We start from the raw sequence: 10,630 nt of genomic DNA, 5'->3' as shown, positions 1-10,630 counted from the left end.
AGACACTCGTATAACGGTGTCGAAAATCAAAGAAGATAAATGGTTCAATCAAGATTATACTCCTACAAATCCTAATGAAGAAGATTTCAAAGGTGTTCATGCATCAACAGATAATTAATGCTTAACAGTAGAAGCAGTATGAACTTCAATTTGGACCCTTGATTTATAATTGGTTCATGGCTACATTCAGGTCAACTTGCGGACATTTTGACTAATACCATGATATACTTGCTTCTCCGTTAATACAATCATACAAATATTGGATAACTCTCTCCACCAAGACTTAAATAGTTTAGCATTTTAGTTTTTTCATCAATAATGTCTGCTTATTGATTTATTAAGTCCTTGGCACAGCTACTTGATCTACAAAGCGATCCAGAATCACCTTCCCTTATCAATGCCTTTTAGCTAATAGCATATTGCATATATATTTAATATCACGAGTTTCAAAAGTCTACAACCACAAAAATATTTTGACATATTTAAGACTAGATGTTTCAAAAGTCTGTTTTTTCTTTCTTAAACTTTGTGCTCAATAAAATTACGTCATATGAATTGAAACAGAGGGAGTACCATATTATTCAAGGAAAAAAATAACAACACCTATACTTCTTTCTTTATACTCCAATTACACTAGGATGTTTCTGAGAGGAAAATCAGATGTACATCCAATTTCTTACCAAAACAGTTGCTGGGGAGAATTGAGAATACAGTTACACAAATGGGATTTCAAGTCCACAAAAGACATGGAAGGGTTAGCACCCAAACTGATACATCTATCTGTATTTGCAAGTTGCACAAAGAAATATGCACATTGAATTAAATTCCAAGTACTAGAGATTTTTAGACATGCGCAGCTGATACACCTGTTTAATGTCTTCGATATTCTACCGATCATAATCTCACCTATAACATTCACAACATTCAAAGCAAGTTACTCAAACATGATTATGTGTTAGTAAATATACAAGGAGAGTAATATACATTATTGGAAGTATATTTCTAATGCTGATAGAATGGGAGCAAATTCTTTGATCATTCAGGAGTTTTCAAAATCACAATCTCCTACAGTGCCCTTAGAGCATCATATTATGTCCACCCGACAACAATTTCAATTTGTTTATCGTAAACTGTTGTCCATTCAGGATGCGTGAGTTACAACATGGAACAAGAAAATATGTGAGCAAACTAGCTCTCGTGCTTGCTCCGATGCAAAGACCCCAGATACTCAAGAAAGCCATGGTTGGACAGTTGAACGATTTCTTGCTTTTGTTCTTCGAATATCCTTTTATCCTGTTGTTATAAGTACCGCCATCGTTCTAGCTACATATTCCGTAGTTCAATCAACTACTACTACTACTAAGCCTCAATCCAAACTGTCCATGTCGCTCCATTTGAACTCAGATTCTGAAGTCCAATTAATCTTTACCCTTCTTCTCCACCTTCCAAATACGACGCTGAGATAGAGAGCAATTTCACTGCTTTTATAAAATTCGAGTCCATTATTCATCAGTACTTCACGTAGGGCATGAGTCTCCTACATAATCTAATATAATCACATATACAACTTGACAAGGTGAATCACCACTATGGCATGACTAGTAAATAAAGACTTTCCGCGGGGATGAATAATTGCTCAGTTTTAAAGTGCAATCCTGAAGAGGGGCAGGAGTTTCGAACCATGCTGTTTGTCTTCGGAGATTTCTCGGTTATCAAAACAAAAAGTGCAATCTGCAGGCCGTAAGCTTTGAAACAAAGGTGCTCTAACAAACATCATAAGGAATAATATTTAATAGGAAGTGAATTTAAGGTCACTTTGGTACATACAATAACAGATCTTGGTGAATTTAAGCTCTCATGATTTCTATTTCCCTATCTTATTATCCATAACACCCACACCCACTAGTTTTTTTTGCCCCCATTTCCACAAGGGCAGAAAGGATGGCAAGGATTGATTCTAATGATGAAATCTAGCGGCAAAACTTCTGAATAAAAAATTGTCACCCCAAAAACTAATTAAAATGGCATTTCCATTTATTTAGTATAATATAAAAGTCTACCTAAAAGAAACCCCATCCGCTCCTGTCCTAAAGGGCATCTAAGACTAGTGTCTAGACTTCGCAAAAGACTTTCTTATATACATAGGAGAAGAAGGTACCAAATATCATGCAGTGACTTCAGGTTCTTCAGCTACCAAAACGCCAGTAAGAAGTGGAGGATCAGATCCACCAATCTTATTTGCCTTCCTGCTTCCAAAAAAAAAGAAACGACACTGAGTCATAGATGGCTACATATGTAGATGATGGAAGATATTTATCATGGTAGCAGGTTAATACACAACCAAAGCTGAATAAAAATATATTAGCATCTATGTAAGCTTTTTGCCACTTTACAATCAGACCACAAAATTTCTACTTTAGCATCAAAAGTGTAATGATAAAAGAAACAGATTTCTTCGTGAAAAATAACAGGGATAGAATGTTGCAATTCATTTAATATGTAAAGAAGTTCAAAAATCAGGGAAAGTTTAGACAGCACTTCCGACTAGCCAAATAAAAGTATTACTTCTTTCACTAAATGTTTAAAATTTCAAGAGAAGGTAGGGTGTTTTTCTCCTAGGAACACTATAATGTTAGATCATATCTCCGTGTTATGAATTTTTCTCCATTTTCTGATTGGTTGGCTCTACTTGCTATGTTTTGGACAACCAATAATCAGCCTTGATTTCAAAGTTCTGTACTTTTATGTTCTTTAGAAAGATATATTCTGGTTGAGAAGTTCAGCCTTGTCTAGTGAGACAATTTCAACCTCGTTATTTTACTTGATAAAAAAAAGGAGATGATTTCAGCCTCAGCAGGTCTGTCTTTCACTAAATGTTTAAAATTTCTCATGGGAGCCTGATTAAATCGTGTGAAACAAGTTACATAGTAAATGACATATGCATACCTTTGTAATATCACTAGAGAACAATTTGAATCCCATGAACTTATGGTATCATTGGAAGGCGAAACAGAAGAAATAAAAGAGCAACAAGAAGCCAAGATATAGCAGGGCACAAGTAAAACAAAAGATCTGAAAGTAAGCAAATTGACCAGTTCCACTAAACTAAGCTAGTCTAGAAGAAACACAGAGCTCAAAAGCTATAAGCCAGAGAAGTGTCAGAGGCACCTACTCGCATGTCTTCTTATTATGGCCCAGGCCCTTGCACTTGCTACACTGAAGTTGACGTTTCATTATCTCAACTGAGTCCGGTTGTTTCATCTTTGGTCGGCCAGGTGGACGTTTAGTTGGAGGAGGACTGACCATGATTTCCATGTCTACTTCAGTTTTCACGGGCTTTTCCAGAAGGGGTATAGGGTTGATTGATTCTGAGTATGTCAAATGGTAGCTCTCAGTTGTGAAGTATCTAGAGCAATAATCATATGCGCTCCTTCCCAGACATTCGAAAATAGCAATAGCATGACAGCAAGGCAACCCACAGAGCTGCCACCCTTTGCAGCTGCAGTCCCAATTATCAATATCAACTATATCAACAGCTTCTCCATGGACCTCAAATGTGCTCCCATGTGAGTGTAATACTTGAAGTGATATTGCCCTTGATGTCTCATTTTGAAGCTTTTCTTCCATAGAAGGCGTCAGTCTTGTAAGCCACTGACTAGAATCAACACGTCTTGTGTAATTCAGTTCCATCATCTTCCCACGCAAGGCATCAACCATCTGAGTGATTGGAAGCTCACTCACATCAGATACCCAATCACGAAAAAGTTGACCAAAGTTAGAAGTCATGTGGTTATACCTTGCCCCACCAAAAAAGGCATTTGCCCAACGATCAGGCTCACTTCGCACGACCCAACTGTAAGCATCAGGTGAGATGGCTTTTATATTCTCAACACAGCGCTCAAAATCCTCCAGTTTTGGGGCATAAGCAGCAGCATATAAATCTTGGATCATAAGACGCCTTGCTTCATGTGAAAATTTCCCATGCAGATCCTTATTTAATTTCTCACCAAGGTACCGAAGACAATAACCATGGTAGCAATCTTTGCTGAATATATCACACAATGACTCTTTTATACCATTATGGAAAGCAGAAACAAATGTTATTGGTCGAGAGGTTGAGACAGCAGATTTAAGTTCAGAAAGAAACCAATGCCAGTTGTCATCTGTCTCCTCATCTACAACTGCAAAGGCTACCGGAAAGACACCATCATTCCCATCTGCACCCACGGCAGCCAATAGGGTTCCTTGATATTTTGCATAGAGAACAGTGCTATCAAGGAAAAGAAGAGGACGGCAGCCTTGTTGAAAACCATTAATTGAAGCATGAAAGGAGACAAATAGCCGGTGGAAACTCGAGTCCTCCTTTGTGGCAAATGTAGCAAGACTACCAGAATTAGTTTCCATGATTCTCTCACAGAATAATGGTAACTGACTGTATGCTTCTTTATAAGAACCCTGAAGTTGCTCTCTTGCAATCTCTTTTGCACGCCATGCCTGAGAATAGTTCAACTGAATGCCATATTCACGCTTAATGTCAGTGGCGATATCCTTTGGCTTGTAATTAGGAGAAAACTTCAGCTTTTCCTTAATTATACTTCCCACCCATCCCCTTGTTGCTCGATATCCGGCTTTCACGGCAGCTCCTTCACATGTATGGTTTTTATGCATTTTCTTAATACATATCAGCTGGGTGGTAGCCAACCTTGACGCATAAATACGCCACGGACAACCCTCAGACTTGCATTTAACTGTTACTCTGTGACTATCATTTTTCTTATATTTATACGTAAATCCATGTGCAATTGAGTACTTATGTAAGGCTTCGCGAAATTCAGTAAAACTACTGAATCTTTGGTCCACACCAGTAATGGAGTTTTCCCACTGTGTAGCTGCCCTACGGTGCTTGTCGTCATTGCTACTCGGGAAACTACCTAACGGTGTCGTATCAATGGGTGTATCAACCATAAGCTGATTGTCGGGATTTGACATATCCACAGGGGTAGCAGGGGAAAGTGCTGTCTCTGACATTGTTGTCCTGTTGGACCTGAACAATTCAGCAGGCCACATATGCATTAGGAATCACAGTGCAGCAAAGGAAAGTCCTGATTGTCAAGTGTTGAGTTCAAGAAACCACTAACACCAGCATTGAACTGAAATTTTTTGGATTCAAGGTTAACTATTTAAAGAAAAAAGAAAAGGAAAAGGACAAAAAATTATATCCAAGATGTGTGTTGAAAATTTGTTATGTGTAACTACCATATCTAAGCTTAAGTTGTTAAACAGGGAACACTTTTATTCATTTTATGTCTGCAAGACTGCAACATGCCTCCTCGCGTGCATGCTTGATTCTTTTTTCATGGACCAAGCACGTGGAAGTATTCTTGCTAATGGTAACAGTGATAACTGAACTCAAAATCTCTTTCTGCTCTAACATCATTAACCGTTCTATCTTTCTATATAATTCAAAGGCTGTGCTTTGGTTTAGCACTGCTTACTCACTACTTCGCCACAATCTAATGTCAGTAAAAATGTCTCCTCTTATAAGCAACATCCGCTAATCCTAAAATCTTAAACTGTTAGAGAGAAAACACTTTTAATAATTATTTATATATGCCACTGTGCAAGTAATAGAACAAAATACCTACTGGCAGGCATATTGGAAATATTAGGTGCAACAGCTACTTCTGCAACTACAAAGACTTCCACTTGCTCAGCATCCTTGAAGAAGTTAACCATGCGTTGTAGGTCCTTATCTTTCGATACCGTTATGAGGGTCTTTTTATTCCCAGGAAGAAAATACTTTATAGTCATTCCATCACTGCTGCTAAACTTAAATGTATCCGCTAGTTCTTTTTTAAACGTGTCAACATTCGTGTTCTCATCGATATCTACAGCATATGCATCTCCTCCAGTGTAACTCATAGATCCATCTTCATTGTTGGTCATAAATTCCCCACCAGATTGGCATATTGCTATGATTTTCTTGGTAGCCATCACAACGGCGGCGACATAAAATATCAACAAATTTTGCTGAACCAACGTTGCATTAACACTTTGACAACTTATTGCATAACAAAAGTAGCAACCTACACAAAAGATAGATAGTTGAAACCTTTAGAATATTAAGAACTAACAAAGTTTGGCATAACAATGGAACAATTGGAGTAACAACTTTTAAGCCAAAATAGCTTTTGAGCACTTTTATAGTGTTTGTGTAAGATACAAAAGTACTTATAAACACTTATACATTATGAAACCATGGGTAACGACCATCCAAACAGTCTTATTTTTAAGCTAAAATAACAAAAATAAGCCAGAAAATCCTAACTTATGAGTCATAAATTATATGCTCATCCAAACAGGCTCTAAGCTTCAATCCCCTTAGAGGCTACATCAGGTAAATTTTATTTTCAATCTGTCTAAATTTTCAATCCAGTATCTTAAGAGGTAGCAAGCACCACCATTATAACCTAGGGAAAAAAAGAACTTTAATGCTGGGCAATATTGAGGTCGAGGATTAGGATATAAGTTAGTAGATAGTCCCGTGGTGTCACACTTTAGGTGGGAGAGACAGAGGGCTAGCCTTCTCTTCGTGTCCCTTATTAGTAATGCTATTTAGTAATTGCGTAGTTTCTTACTCCTTTGGTTCTTTTTTTTTTTTTTTTTGAGCTGAGGGTCTTTCGTATATAGCCTCTCCGACCCACAAAGACAGCAAGCAAGGCATGCGTACATACTATCCTCCCCAAACCTCACTTATGAAACTATACTGGTATGTTGTTGTTCTTGTTCTTGTTGGGCAATATAGTTAGGACTTTTTTGGAAATGTTGTTTTAAAAGTAGAACTATACCATTTGGATGCTCCAATATTTTTGGAGAGTCCCTATGTAAGCAACATAGAATTGTTAGGTGCAATCAAATAAGAAACAGGGAATGTAAAAGCTAGCAAGAGAAAAGAAAAAAAAAACCTTAATTAATCACATAAGATTGAGATTAATATGGAGAAAACTTAGCAATTTTGGAGAGGGCTTGTGAAGTAGACTACAGACTTAAGGGAATCATCATTTCAGTTTAGACAAGAAATAGTATTTGGGAAAATTTGTGGGAACAAGTGCAAAATTGGGTTTCTTGATTATTTACTCTTTAGAAAGGGGAAGGAAATGAAATTACCTGTTAAAGATGGGGTCTTCTTTAATTTCTGCTTTCTTTCTTTTATGTATATATATCTCTTCTCACTTCGCAGGAAAAAAAAAAAAAAAGGAAAGGGTAATCTGATATTGAAGGGTTCTATGAGATATGCTTTAGCTTTGTGGCTCTTGCCAAAATACGCAGACACCCTAAACTTTGCAAAAATGTCAGTCTTCCTTTGATATTTCGATATGTACAATTTTCATCCCCTTTCTTAAAATTGGTCTTTCCCCCATCCCAATTTTATCCAATGTCTCTAAAATGATCATCTTTTTTTTACTCCCTCTGTCCCAATTTATGTGATATATTTTATCTAGGTGCGGAGTTTAAAAAAGAAAGAAAGATTTTTGAAACATGTGGTCTAATATAAGTCAAAATCATTTCGTTCAGTGTAAAAAAGAAAATTTTAAGTTAAATTATTTCTAAATAGATAAATGTATCATTATTTTTTTGATAAATTAAAGAGGGAAATATATTACAAAGGGAGTAATCGGTAACAACAAAGGAAATTGACAACATAGCTTCTAATGGAGGTAATCGAAACAAAAATGGAAAAAAAATCAAGTGAACCAAAATGACTTAATAAAAAAAAGTTACAAAACAGCTTCTAAGCTATATTTTTTTTTTTTTTTTGCCCGGATTACCCTTCGAGCACTAAAAAAAAAAAATGGTAAACTTTTTTTTTTTAATATTTGTCTTTTTTCCATAATTTAACACCAACGAGGTCTTGTGTCGAACTCAGGCTAAAACGTCAATATTTTATAAAAAAAATTTTTTTAGCATAGGCAATAATGTTGGGATTCAAGGATACGTAGACGTTCGAATCGTCATTTTAAGGGTTGAAAAGGTGCCCAAAGTAAGTTTTTTTAAAAAAATATATATATATTTTTTAGTCAACTTTATGCGAGAAAATTAGTCAACTTTATTTTCAAAAATTGCCTTGCGATTTTAACATTTTTTATTTTTTTTAAATTTTCGTATCATCATATTATAAGTAAATAAAAGCGCTGAAAATTTTAGTTTGGGTAAAAAAATTGAATGGGATAAGGCGTTTTTCACCCCGGCAAATAGCGGCGTTTGACAGATCTTGAAAATATTCCGCTAAATAGGACGTCAAGCGCAAAGTTATGGCTAGGAAGTTTGAAAACTTTCGACGCTTTTTCCCTATATTTTTTAAATACTTTTTTTGTCAAATTGAATTAGATTTATATTCAAAATAGTAAGCTTGACTAAAAAATGATGCACTTAAAAAATAAAACACTTAAACCTAAATTTCCAAACAAAACTTACGGTACCTTTTCAACCGCTCGAGTCAAACATATGTATCCTTGATGTATTGAAAATAGGGTTAAAAAATAACGGTTCAATTATACACGACTAATCGTTGGTCAAAGTATTTTAAGTGTTGAAAAAAAATGATTAATAAGATGTTGCGATTTTATGGAAAAACATATCTATATTTATCCTTTATTTGATTTCAAAAAGAATAATCGGATGTCAGAGCGCAAAAAATTGCGTATATTTGAAATAAAGTTACGCATTAAAAAATAACACACTTAAATCTAAAAAAAATAAAAAAAAAATAAAAAATAAAAATAAAAAAATTAAAAATCAATAATCAAATAATTTTCAAAAATAGAAAATTAAAAGAAAAAAACTGAAATTTTTTAAAAATGAAATAAGAAATTGTAAAAACAAAAATTAAAAATATAAACAATAAAAAATTTAAAGAAATTTTTTTTAAAAAAAAAATCTAGACTCCCAAACTTTCTATGATGTTCTAATATATAATTACCTTGAGGGGAGTGTAGTTGGTGGATAACCCATGGGTTTACCCATATTTAAAGTGAATAATATGAGGTGATTCATATTGGACTATTTTAAATGAGTTGAATGGGGTGAATAACCGTAAATTTTATCTATTTTGCCATCTCTACACACCATTGCGATCGACACCATTCAATGTGACTCATCATGCCGTAGACCAAGTCAAGCCTCAGTTACTTTGAGGCATCACATAATTGATAATCGTTGGTCAAAGTATGAAAAAAAAACACAAATTTCAAAAAAAAAAAAAAAGTTTACCAATTTTTTTTTTTTAATACTCGCTTTTTATTTTATTTCAAAATAAATAACGCTTTAATTTAAAGCAATTAAATTAATCCTATTCTTTCAAATTTACCCTTATTCATAATCAAGAATCATTAAATAACTTTTTTTTCTAAGCATTAATTAGAAATAAGCTATAAAAATACTCATAATTTTCACGATTGGCACAAAGTGCACTTGTTCAAAAGTGGCACAAGTATGGTGGCTAAAAAGAGTCACTTATTATGGAATGGAGAGTTAACCAAAATGGATTAATTAACCGATTTCATTTTTAACGGGAAAATGTTCACTTTAACGGAAAAATAAAAATATAGAATGCTTGAGAACATTCGAACTTACACTTAGAAAAAAATAAAATAAAAATAAATAAATAAATAAATAAATAATTTTAAACCTCTAATCTTATTTTTATGGGTGTTCAAAATAAAAATATACAATAAAAAATAATTAAAAGAAAATTACCTTTTATATACTAATATCCCCCGGAGGGAGTGGATCTAATTACAACTTAAAGTGGATAATATGAGTTGACTTTATTTTTTTTCAGGATGGGGGCTCATAAATATCCCTATTTTATTGGCATTGCGATCGACACCATTCAACGTGACTCACCTGCCGTAGACCAAGTTCCATTACTTTGAGGTATCACAAAATACACTTCACGAAAAGGTTTTTTTTTTTTTTCCTCAAATATACCCTTCAAACTAACAGATTAAATTTGACTGTGTTAAAAAGCCACGTGACATTTTCTAATTGGTGCCACGTTCACAGATTAGCTATGTTTACTTAATAACACTAATAATGATGGGCCAATTACATGAAAATCCTTTGAGGTTTAGGGATGTAATTCCTTACTCTTCTGTGTCTCAAATACTACAATTACTTTCCTATTTCAATTTAATTTCAATTTATAAACTAAAGTTCATGAGTGCAACTATAAATTTCAAAAGCTGCAGCCCTATTGTAGCCTTCTTACAAAGTTATCCATCTGATAAATTCAAAACTTCAGAAAATGGACCATTTCACCGTTATGTTCAAGCCCTGTGATAAATCGAGCGTTGGTTTAAAGTGGAAAATCTACATTAGCTTTTTTTTCCAACAAAACTGATTTTTATTAATCAAATACTAGTCATTCGTACAAGGAAGTAGAAAGCCTCACTGACCATCCAAAATGGGAAGTTATCACGCCAAGAGTTCATTAGTGATAAAGAAAACACAGCTAATCTATGGCTACAAATATTAGCACGCCTACTTATATAGGTAAAGGCTACCTCATCCAGATAAAGTTGAGATGCTAGATATCCTCACAAATAATAATCACATCCCAAGAAGGAGT

At 34.4% G+C, this 10,630-nt stretch overlaps 1 protein-coding gene across 6 annotated transcripts; it reads right to left on the bottom strand.

The window, feature by feature from the left end:
• Positions 1-896: 896 nt before the first annotated feature.
• LOC132068287 (uncharacterized) lies at positions 897-7,319 on the bottom strand. Of its 6 annotated transcripts, XR_009417365.1 has the most exons (5): positions 6,966-7,145; positions 5,642-6,086; positions 3,173-5,044; positions 1,349-2,246; positions 897-1,266 (listed from the first exon to the last, which is right to left on the bottom strand). XR_009417365.1 is itself a non-coding variant. In XM_059461832.1 (4 exons), exons 2-4 carry the CDS (start codon positions 5,992-5,994, stop codon positions 2,165-2,167), a joined length of 2,307 nt encoding a protein of 768 aa, XP_059317815.1. In that variant the 5' UTR covers positions 5,995-6,086; positions 7,168-7,319; the 3' UTR covers positions 897-2,164. The 6 variants fall into 6 exon arrangements, 5 of the variants coding, with proteins under 5 accessions (XP_059317815.1, XP_059317814.1, XP_059317818.1 ...); XM_059461832.1 differs by lacking the exon at positions 6,966-7,145 and adding an exon at positions 7,168-7,319 and having other exon boundaries at positions 897-2,246; XM_059461831.1 differs by having other exon boundaries at positions 897-2,246.
• Between the last annotated feature and the right edge of the window lie 3,311 nt (positions 7,320-10,630).

The sequence above is a fragment of the Lycium ferocissimum genome, chromosome 8, assembly GCF_029784015.1.
Source record: "Lycium ferocissimum isolate CSIRO_LF1 chromosome 8, AGI_CSIRO_Lferr_CH_V1, whole genome shotgun sequence".
Classification (NCBI taxonomy): Eukaryota; Viridiplantae; Streptophyta; class Magnoliopsida; order Solanales; family Solanaceae; genus Lycium; species Lycium ferocissimum.
This window is presented reverse-complemented; position numbering and strand designations above follow the sequence as displayed.